Source organism: Triticum urartu, chromosome 3 (genome assembly GCF_003073215.2).
Source record: "Triticum urartu cultivar G1812 chromosome 3, Tu2.1, whole genome shotgun sequence".
In the NCBI taxonomy this organism is placed as follows: domain Eukaryota; kingdom Viridiplantae; phylum Streptophyta; class Magnoliopsida; order Poales; family Poaceae; genus Triticum; species Triticum urartu.
In genome coordinates this window covers 722,123,654-722,137,883 of record NC_053024.1, presented here as the reverse complement: position 1 = coordinate 722,137,883, position 14,230 = coordinate 722,123,654, and the positions used below count along the sequence as shown (strand labels likewise).

Here is a 14,230-nt window from a genome sequence, read left to right as displayed (position 1 = left end):
TAGAAGTCTTGCAAGAAGACCATCTTAACAAGGTCAACAATGGAAGCAGAACTCACAGCACTAGATACTGCTATGGTCGAAGCAGATTGGCTTCGTCGGCTCTTGAATGACTTGCTGGTAGTTGAGAAACCTGTACCAGCTATCCTTATGAACTGCGACAACCAAACTGTGATCGCTAAAGTGAGCAGCCCAAAGGATAACATCAAGTCATCAAGACATATTCAGAGAAGGTCAAATTCTGTCAGAAAAATGAGAAACTCCGGAGTTATTGCATTGGATTATATCCAAATATCTAAAAATCTGGCAGATCCTTTTACTAAGGGTCTATCACGTAATGTGATAGATAATGCATCGAAGAAGATGGGTATGAGACCTACAATATGAGTTGTTCACAGTGGTAACCTAGTCTATGTGATCAGAGATCACGTGAATTAAATGTGGAAGGCAAGTTGTTGGTCAACTGAGAGAAGAGTATCCTTACTATTAACAATACCACTCCATGAAGATGCAATACTCTTCTAATCTGCATCGCAGGTTGATGTATATCTTAATGTGTTCTAAGTGGCTCATTTAAGCAGATATGTTGTCCTGCAGAACATCTTTTGAAGAACACACATATATGAGTCTTATTGTTAAACGTCGCAATCTATAAGAGTAGGGTGCTCTCTAGTAAACTCATGAAAGGTCTCGGAGTATGACGCATAAGCTCCACCCGCAGGGAAGACCCACGATAGCCTAGTATCGATCAAGGCTTTGTGTGAAGCTAGATTCACAGGAAACTTGTAGTTCAAGACCCACTCCACTGTGAAGTTGCTTATTAGTGTAGTATAGAGTTCTAGATGGAAGTTCAGCCTAACAGTCTCTACTGTAGTATCAGTATATAAAACAGAGTTTTGGAATCAAAGGTAAATTTTGTGTGCCTCTGGGATCTGATGGGGGATTGCTGGAATTTAGTCTATTTTGGGACAATCCAATAGCAATTTTAGAAATTCCTAATAAATTCTTAAGGTCCACTTAGCCCATTCGTGCAAGGCAAGGGGTACTACTAAATTTTAGTCCACATTGCTAATTTCATAGGCGTTGAACTTCCTTATAAGGGTGGTTGTTTCCCACGTGTATGAGCATGAGAATAAGAGGGACATTCACACGCGCTCCTCCTCTGCCACCGCCTCGCAATGACACGCCTCATCACGAAGCGCCGCGGGTTGCGTGAATGAGCCAAGCCGATGTCTAAATTTTTGCCACACACAATGGGTGTATGAATGGTCACGCGGGAGCTGAAATGTTTTGTTGTAGTGGAGATTGAATCCGAACGGTGCACCTCTTCGGCTCCATGTTGTTCGCTTCGTCTTCCTCTTTTGCTTCACCTCCTGTCGCAGCCTGTTTGCCTCCTTCTCCTGTGCCTATAAAAGAAAAGTCGCTCATCTCCAGAGAGACACATCAGAACTTCATCCTCCTCTCATCACCGAGTTCCAACCTCCGAGCCACTTCAAGGTTCTTTCCCATCCCGGCTTGCGGTGTGCATCACATGTGGGGACAGTAGACCTCCGGTACCCCACCTCTTTCGGTCCTGCACGAGAGAAGTGTGATAAGGTTTTTGGAGAGCGCTCTGTGTGACTACTGACCGGTTCATCATGGACGCTCCAAACACTGACGACCACTTCTCCAACGACGACTTCTTCCCCGACGCCGACAATCTCTTCAATGACACGGCCGGTGAGGATGTCAACCCCAAGGCCAGTGCTTCTGCTGTTGTTCCGTATGCTCTCATGTTCTTTCTGTTTAAGATCCTGCCACAATTTCTTACTCTAGTGTTTGTTCTAGATATGTTTTGTTTCAGTTTATATATGCATATGCTATTTACCTTCTCTCCGTCACATTGCATGACTTGTTTTATTCCTGCTATTATAGTCACGTTTTATCTAGTATTTCTGTTAACAAAATTATACGGTAAATTGCTCATATTTCCAACATCGTTTACCTCCTATCATATATACATGATTGCTCCGTCAGGTTGCTGGGTCCTTTCTACTCATCGACAGGTTCGGCGCTCCCTGATCCGTAGCAAGAGGGACGAGGGCCCTCTCTGGCGGCAGTCCAGCGGGGACATGCGGCGAAGCCCGAGATCACTTCTAGGTGTGGTTCAACCTTTCTTCTGCTCGGTGGCAAACTGGCGGCAACCAGTGGCCGCGCTCCTAGTCTACGGCCAGTGTTGCGTGTCTTGTGTAGTCTAGGTTTCTTTGTTCACGTTCATAAGATGGTTTCCTTCACACCTTGTATGATTCGCCGATTAGCTTTATGTGTAAAGCAGGGAGAAAACCTATTATTGAAAAGACAAGAGATATGTCTTGCAAATGAGTAGGACTACATGATGATAAGTGAACCTAAGGGTGTGTTGGGACAACTCCACTCCGCATGTGCACGCTCTAGAACCAGCCATCGTCATCTTGGCCGTCCCACCTTCAAGAAGGATCAACACATTCACTTTTTCAAGTCTTTTTGTCGTCGATGTCACCAAAACAACAAACAACGCCACCATCCTACGCGCGTCCATCAACACGCGTTCGTCGCCAAGACCTCGCTGTGCCGAGACCTGCCGTCGTCAATGTGGTAGATGCAACACAGCTCCTTTGGTCCCTCCAAACGACACCTACTTCAAAAAGATGCCCCCAAGACAGAGAACAACCCCGAAGGCTCTGCCATTGTCCGATACGGGAGAACAACACCCAAGACGCCATATGCAACCGATGATGCCTTCGACATGGAGACGACGCCCAAGACGTTGTATCGTCCGCCATCACCGAAGTTGACACGGTTTCACTAGCAATCACGCCACTCCGAACGCGTAGCTGACCGGATTCGTGCTGAGCCGCGCCATAATGGCACACAACCCTCGAAACACCGGCAGGGAACCAACATCCATCGTCGACCCCTCTACGTGCCGCCAGCCGGCCATGGGTCACATTGATGACGGATCTGTGTGGGGATTAGATCCATGACACACCTGTCGCCCACCGTCTTTAGAGAAGCACGTGAGCTACCGCAGGCCATGGAGGCGAGCATTGCCACCAGACGACTAACAAAAGCTGCCATGGCTGATGCACGCGATCTCCCCGCTAGCTCCGCTCGAGCCACACAAGGGTGTTGCCAACGCATCTAGCCGCTCAAACCCTTTCGGCGTCGGGCCTGCCACCACCTGACAGTGGCGGATGGGGAGGCAGCGATAGGGGGCGACTTCTGGCGGCGCTAGGGTTAGACCCTGGCGTCGCCCTGGGAGCGACGCGGCGGATGAGGGGGGCTCACCATGCTAGACTGTTTTATATCCTGGATGGAAATAGCTGAATGTTGTACTCCATTAAACTAAAGTCGCACTTTTTTTTACTGCTCTAAAGTTGGAGGTAGGGTGGAGTTGGGAGGCGGAGTGAAGTTGAGGTGAGGTGAAGCTCTCCCAGACAAACCCTAATTTAGGGCATTTTTGCAAAATAAGAACACCAATCTTAAAGAGAATGGACAGGTATGATAAGACGAGGACGCTCCGAATGTATTGAATATCCATTTCAGCTCCCGAGGTCTTTGCAAAATTCTAGTTTTTTTCTGTGAAAGATATTCTAGTGCGTGATGTCTTTGCAAAATTTCAACTCATTTGGATATCCAAGCTGCTCTCAAGAAAAAAAAAATCATCCCGAACAGTGCAAAACAGTAAACTTTTTCATAGGCTTCAATTTTTTTTATTTGCCGAGAGCTGCTCAGATGTCCAAATGAGCTGAAATTTGGCACGGACATCACGCACTAGACCATCTTCTATGCAAAAAAAGCTTTGGAATTGTTTAAATTTTTCTAGTATTTCTTTTGATTTTACTGTTCATGCGCATGAGTAGATGAGCTCCGGAGCCATTTAAGCCACTCTCCAAATGGAGTTGCTTTTTCCCTGTTCACTACTTAAGCTCCTGAGGACTCAGGAGTATAATATAGTGCTCTACTTTTAGTGCTTCATGGTCATCAGTTTGACTTGAGTAGCACTTCCACGTTGGAAACATGTCATAGCTATACTTACATTTGTGACATCTCACTTACATTTCTGTTAGTTTCTTTTCTGCAAGTTGCTATAAAATAGGAAATGGCGAGTCCCTGTCTATCTACATGTTTCGACAACAACTTTATTATGGACACTCTAAATATTGTTATCCTTAGTGAGCACTGAAGTCGCCGGTGGAGAAGTCCCAGGATATTGTACTACGAATAAGATAATTTCTTCCCAGCAAAGCAAAAGAATAAGATACTTTCTGATAAAGAAGGAAATGCCAATTATGATAGAAGGGATCTCACCTGTTCTGTCTCCAGCCCTAGGCTGCCTATCATTGTTTCCGTCTCTATCAGATCAGAGACAATGGACTGTCTAGTGGGTCTTTCCTCTCGCTCATAATTCATGCATTTTACTGCTATCTGGATGCATATCCTGACCTGTTCGCAATATACTTCGAGTGGCCTATCGGTCAATGTTGCACGTAGTCTTTTCCTCCATTTGTCAATTACCTAACATTGGAGCATGAGGTCATAACTTTGTAGCATAAAGTCGATATGAAGAATTTTTAAAGTCTTACATGGTTGACAAATCCTTTTTCTCCCATCTCATGAGCCTTGAAGTAGTCATCAGTTCCGGCCATTAACTTTGCAATTATAACACCCAAACTAAATATATCAAACTTTTTTGAGAGTGGACCTTGGTCTATATACTCTGGGGGCAAGTAACCACTGCATGTCAATGTTACATAAAGTTGTTATTATCTCGTTTGGGTAATGAAAGTATGAAACACAACATCACTGATGGGCTCTAAAGCAAGTGCCTCTGATGAAACGACATCAATGACCAGTTTTTTTAACCCAAACCATCGGTCATGGACCCGTCAGTCACACAAGATTATTGGCAACTTTTAAAACACAACCTTTTTTTAGTGGTGTTAAAATCCAACCTATGAACCAGTAACACACTCGTTAGTGATATGTTGCCCAATGTAAGTCTATTTTGCGGCCCATCGATAAATGATAACAAGCCCAATCGCAAGGAACAGGTATGTGATCAATAACCTCTCGGTCCACACTACAAGGCCCAGCATCGCCCCAATTCACATGCCATCTGCACCCTTAACCTAACATCTCTCCCTGATTCCATCTAGCACCTGTGTTCCTGTCTGGTCGATTTGCATGAGATTGCATGCAAAACAGAAAGTCCAATCAATTTGCATGCAAAAGCAAATGAAATGCACATCTTTATTAAATAGGAGTTGGTAGGTTCGCTTCGCCTCCGGGCAGTGCCAGGGCGAGCGTTTAATGTCTAAAAAAATTAGGTACAAATGAAAGTCTATTCAATCAAAATTCATGAAATTTAACTAACAAAACATGCAAAAGCATAAAAACGACTTAGGAATTCCATTCCTTTCTTCCATTAAACCCATCTTTGAGTAGATATTATGTCAAAAAAATTAAATGATGCTCATGGACTTGAAAGTAAATAGTATAAACAAGAGCCAATATCTCTCTCTCTATGCAATAGTCAAAACAACCGTAGAATTATACTATAAACTATCCCATTTTTTGTGCGAGGAAAATCATGACCAATCAAGCGAGTACATGCCTAGTTGCTACTGACCTCACTTTCAAGTTTAAACACAACATCAAACAACGTAAGCATGACTAGGGATTTGGCATCTCCAATGCAGACCCGTAAACCTCCCAAAATCGCCCGGACCGCGGAAGTCATCCAACGCCGAACTATATCGATTCATGGGGCGGTCCGGATGCGAGTTCTCCCGCAAATTGGACAAAAGTGTGGGAGATCTGCGAGAGTCCGGACACCCGGAACGTAGGACTCCGACACCCCCGACCCACCCAATCCCCCCTTCCGGTCCCATTTCCTTCCACTTCACCCCTTGTCCCTTGGCTTTGCATCCGCACCCTCCACCTCTGCCCTTTGTCCCCCTAGCTTTCCATCTGCACCCTCCACCTCCGTCACCGCTGCTTTTTGTCTCTGGCTGCTTCAGAGGCATTGCCGGAGGTCCGCATCCAGCACCGACGCGCCCACTCGATGTTCCGACAGAGCTTTTCGCCCTGGAGCCGTTTGTACCCAGGTACACTCCGCTCCCTGTTGGCGACCTCCATGGCAAACACCATGCCTCGCAGGTGTTCGATCAAATGCCATTGAGCTTATTTTCAAATCCCATGTCGTTTTTTAGGGTATGAAGAATGGTGAGCTACTCGAACATGGAGGATGAGTTGTTGTGTGATGCGTGGCTGGCCATATCTGCGGATTTCATAGGCAGGAGCAGAGGGCCTCCTTTCTGGGAGCAATTGCATGAATTGTTTCACGCAGGAAGGCACATTGCGCCCTACTACATATACATCATTCAACCACACAACATGAGGTCATTGTCGTACCGTTGGCACGCTATTATAGGTCAGTGTCATCAAGTTTTGCAACTTGGTTAGCCAGCTCGAGGCAAGGTGGCCATTGCATGTGGACATGCAGGAGATGATAAATTTTACTTTCTCTTGCTCAACTTGTTGATTGATTCATTCACTCAATGTTGTTCTACACATTATACGTAGTCCGCATGTCCGCCGTGGTATACCACAGGTCAGAGGGACAACCATTTACATGCACACACTGTTGGATGGAGTTAAAGGGGAAGTATGTGTGGGACGACATGATCCGTTCATGAAAAACTTGTTGGACATCCGGGATCTAGTCCAATTTAAGACCTTGTTGTACTAAACTTAATGTGCATGCTATGTGTGTATGATTTATGCTATTTTCTATCCAAACTTTGATGAATATCAGCCGATTTGCATGAATTTTGTCAGATTTGTTAAAATGCGGGTTGAAATATATGCGGTTAGCGTTGGATGGCATCCTCCAGCATCCGTGCCGGCGGACTGGTCCCTTCCTATCTACAGACGGATGCAGGAGGACTTTTACGGGTCCGTTGGAGATGCCCTTGGAATAGCACTAAAACCCCCTTATGGGTGTCTTACGTAGAAATACTATTTTTGCTTATTTTGGCGATGGGGAATTTTGGGATCGCTACAACCCAGCCGTGCTGTACATGCACTTGCCCCGCTCGACCTGGCCCAATGTCACGTTTGTGCGGGCTTTAAATCTGGCCCAGTACAGGCCACCTTCTATTCCCGTTCATTTTCTTCGTGTACCCCTTGGTCTCAAACTGTAAAAGCTCTAGCCGATTCTCAAAAAAAAAAAAAGAAAAAAAAAAGTAAAAGCTCGAGCCGAGCGCTCACCGCGGCTGTTGCCGGTGGCTGTAAGGGGCTGGCCAGGGGTGTCCTGCTCCGCCACTGGAGGACCCGGGGCGCCCGCCCCTGCTTGCCCCGGTGGTAGATCCGCCACTGCCTCCAGGGTTTGTTCTCTTCCACTCTCACCCCACCTCAAATGGCCAAGCGCCTCAAGAATCTGTCAGTCATTGCTAGTTTTGTGAACGTACAGTGTTTTTAGGCTGTTTTCTTCAAAAGCTGTGAAAGAATCGCCACTGCCCACCTCCTCACACCCCCACCGATTTGTTTCTATCCCCGCATGCAACACAACAGAAAACCGAGAGAGAAAGTGCGGATTGGAACCTGAGCACGTCCCCCTCCCGTGATCCCTAGCCACCTCACGTCTCCCTCCACCCTCAGCCACACCGCACCCCTTCGCTCCCTCCTGCCTCCACCTCTGCCTCTCTTCACGGCCGATCAAGATGGCGCCAGCACGTATATATCGTGAACCTCGCCGTACCCGTGGTGTTCGCCCTCATTCCGTGTGTGCTTGCCTCACCCAAGGCGCCTTCGCTCGTGCCCGTTGGTAGGAAGGTCCCTGAAGCAGATGGCCTTCCTGATTCGTTCGCCCCGCGCCCGCCTCCCTTCGCCCAGATCCACCTGCTCTTGGCCATGGACTTTGAGTCACTGAGAGCGTCCCTGGGATCTCCTCGAAGTTGCTTGGTTGCCTTCCTCGAGAAGCATGGAGCGGCCTGGACTGGAATAGCTTAGATGTCGTTTAGCCTGGTTGGATGAGCCAGGCAAATTATTAGCCTAGAAATTCAAGCGCCTGGCGGCTGCCTGGGTGCTACAAGTACAGAAGATGCTCCTAGGTCAGGCTGGACGACACGAGCAAGCTTTTAGGCCCGCTCGTGGCCCGTTAAGGACCGGACCGTATGGTCCAGGCCCGCTACAGAAATTGTTCGGTCCAAAGTATGTGACAAAATGTAACTTGCCGCATACGCCAACCCCTATGGGCGTCACTACTCCCACACAGGCCTCTCTGACCAGTGTTAGTTTACGAACTATCAATCTCGATCCAAATTAGTTGATTAATTTTTAGCTTACCATAACGCCCTCTCGTTTGAAAGGGTATGTTTTAATCTTCCACCGCTGATTCAATCTGCAGGGGTGTGCTATAGTGAAGCTCGTTGCACAGCCAAAATTGCTCAGCTTTGTAACGTCTCAAAGCTAATAGTAGGTAAAACGTTTCGACGTGAGATAGCTTACCGTGTACCAACGGCGTTGATTGTCTTTCTTGTGTTTTCATCGCCTAAGAGTCTTGATAATCCGAAATCTGCAATTTTCGGAATCATATTTTTACCTAGCAATATATTCTCAGGTTTTAAGTCCAAATGCCATATTGAAAGCTCGAATCCATTCTGAAGATAGTTTAAACCCAGGCAGATCCCCTTTATTATTTTGTAATGTATATGCCAAATAAATCCTGAGCATCCATGAGCTGTAATCAAAACCCCAAAAAAGTATTAGTAAAAATTGTAATCTAATAAAGCTTGATGAGTAACATGCTAAACTAGATATGCCCCGTGTGCTTTCGCGAGAACCGCGTTAAAACAAATTCATACACACACACACACACACACACACACACACACACACACACACACATATACATATATATGTGTGTGTGTATGTGTGTGTGTGTGCGCTTAAAAACAACTAAAACTAATAGAAAATAATGAAGAGTGTTCTCGGTTAACATTTTAGAAACAATAAAACCTACAAAGTATGTGACAAAATGATTTATAAAAAGCGACAAACTTTTGAATTGAACTTAATGCTAATCATCTTTAAAAAAAATTGTGAAGAATGAACTTGTGATAAACATGCTTGATTTGATTGCCTCAGGAAAACGACATGCATGAATTGAAGAGGTGACGTGGTTTGCATGGATAGATCAATGCAAAGAGTACATGCATGACTTCTAATGTCATACGATTTCAGTTGGACGACTATCAATCATTAAGGTGGCGGTTAACTATTTAGATATAGGAGATATTTAAAATGGATTTGCACCAACTTAATTACCAGAAATATGATTGCCAAGGCTACCATTGCGTACATACTCGAAGACAAGCGCCTTATGCATCTTGTCAGCAACAACTTGGTTCCGATTACATGCTACAAGTACTTTCTCTGTTTCATTGCAGAAACCTAGTAGCCGAACAACATTTTGATGCTTTAGCCTCCTAAGGTTCTGGAACTCCTTTTGGAAATCCTTATTATCAATCTCTATGATGTTCCTAAGTACCTTCACAGCAATTTCTTGTCGATTTTCACAAATACCCTGTGCATCATCTTTCATTAGTACTCCTCCATAAAGAAATACAAGAGCAATTAGATCACTATAATAACAGTAGACATCTCTTGCTAGCATGGAAGAGTACAAGTGGAGCTAGACTGCTAGCAATTCCTACTACGGTATGCAAATACATTTCATGCTCGCACAAAAGAGCAATGGTGGTGCTAAATACTTCCATCCGTAAAGAAATATAAGAGCGTTTAGATCACTAATTGCTAGCAATCTAGCTCCACTTGTACTCTTCCATGCTAGCAAGATGTCTACTGTATTTAGTGTTATTGTCACTTTGCCTCTTTTTAAAGTTACACATCATTTTATTTTAGAGTAAATTCCGGTTTTTACCCCCTATTTTGACATTTTTGACACTAATTACCCCATTTAGCAGGATTTCATCCATTTTACCCTTTAGTAGAAATGTTGCCATAATTTACCCTGTTTAATTTTTTGTGAGCATTCTAACCGGCAGGTCCAATTGTGTTGTGCCTATTTACCCTGTCTATTTTTTGGAGTTGATGGTATTCTCCTATTATTTATAAAATAGATCCTTCTCTATTATTTGCAACAGATCATGGAAATAAAATGCGAAAAATTTGTGTTATGACAACTATTTCTGCCTATTTGTTCCCTGGGTCATGATGTCAATTCGTCTCCTTATTCAAGGATCATGCTGTCAAATTATCTCTCTTTTGCCAAACAGATCATATTTCTGCTTCACACTACTGTCAAAACTGATTAATATAGGCTATAGACTGCTCTGGATCCACATGTTCGAAACAGGATTGAATAATGCTTCCCATTTATAGATAGCTTCACTAGTTCACAACTACACAAACTACAGAATACACCAAACAGTGGCAGTGGCAATGACAGGCTACACAAGCAGCGGCACAAACACCTTGTCAGTCTTCACCTTTCTTAGCTCCTACACATTGCAGAAGGGTGACATGTATACACATGATCTTCAATAAGCATCTTAATTCTGTCCTAATGAAACGCCTCGCCGGCTAATGCATGAGTCGGGAAAATATCAGACTACACAAATTGCTATGATAGATATGGTCAAAATCTTGTGGAATGGGGTACGACTGAGAGGGATTGTTTGTTCACCAACCTCATTAATTTGTTGGACCAGCCATCGCCATAGCCCCGCCATCAACTGAGCACATCCTCATGGGGTCCCTGCTATGTCGCCAAAGTAGTAAGATGAACTGGTCACAGCCTGATGGGATCATGTACAAGGACGCGCCTATGCCAACGTCGGCGAGCTTGACGGAGCCATCGGATTCCACGGGGTCATTTCTTGCTTGGATGCCGCGGCCATACAACCCTGCTCGAGGAGGTATGAAATCGCATGGCTGGCCGCTCAGCACTCATCGCCGCCACCTCCGTCATCATCACCGCTGCCTGACAATCCCCAACCCAAGGTTCGAGCAAGCCTAGCATGTGTGTGGGTTGGAAACCTAGACGGGCGATGCAATCGATAGGGGACAGGCAACACAAGCAAGAACCGACTGGAGGCAAGCGTGGCCCACGGCCGACTCGGGCGTTGTGCGTTGGATGCGACGCGAGCGACCTCCATCGGGCCGGTCCTGTTCCCGGTCAAGGAGAAGCTGGGAGGACCGGTCCAGCAGGAAGAAAATAGGCAGGAAAAAACGGTCGATGTGGGATGCCAAGTGGACCTGACAATTGGGACATGTCGGTCAGAACGCTCACAAAATTTTAAACAGGGTAAATTGTGGCAGAACTTTTGTTAAATTGGGTAAAATGGATGAAATATGGCTAAATGGGGTAATTAGTGTCAAAAATATCAAAATAGGGGGTAAAAACCGGAATTTACTCTTTATTTTAATACTGACATCTCCATGTAATTACACGCCTTTTAGTTGCCATTATTTATTTTCTGGTTATTACCACTACTTTTTAATGATGCATCTATACCATTTCTAGGCCAGAACTATGAAATTTTTGAGAAAATTCAGTATCACACATATACAAAGATATCTATTTTAGGTTCATATGAAATATATAAATATGAGGCAAACAGTGTGTTCGTACTCGTACCTTGTACACTGTTCCGAATGTACCACTGCCAACTACTAGCTCCTGGTCGTAATCATTTGTAACCTGTTTTATGAATTGGTATGATAGCTTACATGGCTGGTCACTTTTGAGATCTACCTTGTTCCACATGGTACTGGTCCTGGTTAAAAAATGAAACCTTCGCATAAGAGTCAGCATATGTTTTTTTTTTTTAACATTGAAATAAGAAACATTGGAAGATTAGTCAGGAGCAACATGCAGCTTACTTGTCCTCTGCCACTCGTGCTCTAGGTTTTGCAACTACAGGCACCCAAAAAAGGTTGTTACTTGACATACAGAGTACTATTGCATACACTAAATATCAGGTGAACTAATGCCTAATGTTGCATATACTATAGTATAGAAGGAAGTTGCTAATGGCTAAACAAGATTTGTGCTAATAAACCAGGAATGCAGTGAAACTAATGAAGGAAGTTGCTCAATCACACCTGAAAACAGAGCAGTATATTTTCATAGGCAAGAACAGAGCAGTTGTGAAGGACAGGGAGACTGAGAAAAGAACACCAGTTGCACTACGGTTTGTGTAGATTAAGAAGACGTATTAAGAAGAAGCAGCTTAGCCCTTTAATGGTGGGAGAAGCATCAGGTCATTAGGACCAGATCTGGGAGTAAGATATTACAAGACACAACAAGAAACCTTTTTTTGACGGTCAAGAAGGTACAAAATTAATTAAACGGCACGGTCAAGTGGAAAGTTAACCTCGAGATACTGATGTGCAGCTTTGCACGGGAAACAGGGGCCAGATTCAACTCTGAGATCCAGATCTCATAGCCTGATAAAGAGGCACGATGAATTTACAGCATGGCCAATGGGTCGCTCCAATCCACTGCCCTGCAAAGCCAGCTAGAGCAAGGGGAGAAAGAGGAACTGCAGATGGAAGAATGCGATGTCGAATCCGGTTGCCTCGCTCGGGGAAAAGGACGACCCGTCCCGATGGCGCGCTTGGGGACGACAACGCCGCCAGGATCCTCACGCTCGCGCCAGGACGGATACTCCAGCTACTGCGAGCAACGTCGAGAAGCAAGAGTTCGCCGGCCGGAGATCAGAAGAGTTGGATGGGATGTAGATTTTTGCTTGTTTTGCTTTGAGCATGGCTAGGGCGCTTGTGAGAAGACGAGTGAAGGGGAAAGTGGAAGTGCCGACACTTATGCGGCTATTTTTTTGGGAAGCGGGTAGTCTTTTTTAACGGCTTTGCTCATCAACGGAGGATTACGGGGCTTTACGGGCCTTGGCGCTCACCCCACCAGTTAAAATCAGGGGCCGAATTAATTAGGAGAGAAGAGTTATTTAGCCTAATAATTAGAAAATGACAAGTCTGCTTATCTGTAAAGGTATTTAGGTTTTGTCTGTGTGTCTAGCATTTTTGCTTTTCTAAAACATCTGTAACTTTAATAATAGTCATAATAATTACAAGTATACTTATGGAAAATGCTCCGCTTTTACCGGCGGATCTCATTGTGTGATCCTTTTTCTTTCTTTCAGTCCTGATCGGGTGATCCTTTTTTTTCTTTCTTTCAGTCAAGGTGGCCGCTGCTCGCTGCTCACTGTCCTCTATGATGAGTTTCCGTGGCAATGATTCTGTTGCGAAAATTGCAACAAAGCCTATGTTATAGAAAAATTAAATTTACAATCAGACCTCTGTTGCAAAAAAAAAACTAAAACAAGGCCTATGTTGTAAAAAAAATCTTGCAAAAAATTCTGCAACATGACCCGTGTTGCGGAAATTTCCCGCAACACGACCTATGTTACAATAATAAAAAGTGACACTCAGTCGCTCAATCCATCAAATCCGACAACTCGCAAGGCGGCGGATTTATTAAAAAGATCCGCCAGCCGACGCGTAGCAGCGCCGCTCCCTATACTTATTTGGAACTAAGATTCAAGAAAATAGAAAATAATTCATATGACTAAGAATTACAATGAAATCTCTTATAACGCCTTCTTCGCGGTATCAATCTCTACTCGAAGAAATACTCCAAAAGCTTCAGTAAAGAGTTTGCAATTAGACTTGAACAATGATGTTGTCACTCTTTCACCCGCACCAATAATGTTTTTGGAAGCGCCTTGAGTCGCCCATCTAAAAATATGGGAAGCCTTGATCGATTGACGTATTTGGGCTGGCGATGATCCCCTGGAAGTGTAGGTCGTTGAATCACTATATCTTCATCATGGGACCGACGAAAGATTTCACCTCCATCAAAAATCAAATCAACAAAAAAAGCTTAACACAACAACATAAACTCAATCATCATATCCGAACAATCTGATCCGCGAGGAGAAAAAACTCTCTAATCTCGTGGCACCGCCAAAAGTACGAACCGAAACTTATTGTCACACAACTATGATGACCATTGGATGTTGACGAAGAAATAGAGGTCTTGAAGATCCGAGGTCGCCCCACCTCTCAGCTCCAAGATGGCAGCTGAAGGTAAGGGGATCTAAATTTTCTCATATGGCGGCGGCGACGGCGGCACGAATGGCAATATACCTAGCCATGGGCAGCCCGG

General features: G+C 44.6%; 1 protein-coding gene across 7 annotated transcripts; it reads right to left on the bottom strand.

Annotated features, from left to right (window-relative positions):
• Window positions 1–640: 640 nt before the first annotated feature.
• LOC125546213 (cysteine-rich receptor-like protein kinase 7) lies at window positions 641–12,879 on the bottom strand. Of its 7 annotated transcripts, XM_048710383.1 has the most exons (9): window positions 12,423–12,879; window positions 11,929–11,962; window positions 11,684–11,822; window positions 10,734–11,301; window positions 9,349–9,607; window positions 8,530–8,761; window positions 4,602–4,752; window positions 4,327–4,533; window positions 641–1,570 (listed from the first exon to the last, which is right to left on the bottom strand). In XM_048710383.1, exons 4-9 carry the CDS (start codon window positions 10,773–10,775, stop codon window positions 1,490–1,492), a joined length of 972 nt encoding a protein of 323 aa, XP_048566340.1. In that variant the 5' UTR covers window positions 10,776–11,301; window positions 11,684–11,822; window positions 11,929–11,962; window positions 12,423–12,879; the 3' UTR covers window positions 641–1,489. The 7 variants fall into 7 exon arrangements, with proteins under 7 accessions (XP_048566340.1, XP_048566338.1, XP_048566341.1 ...); XM_048710381.1 differs by lacking the exon at window positions 10,734–11,301; XM_048710384.1 differs by lacking the exon at window positions 11,929–11,962.
• Window positions 12,880–14,230: the final 1,351 nt, after the last annotated feature.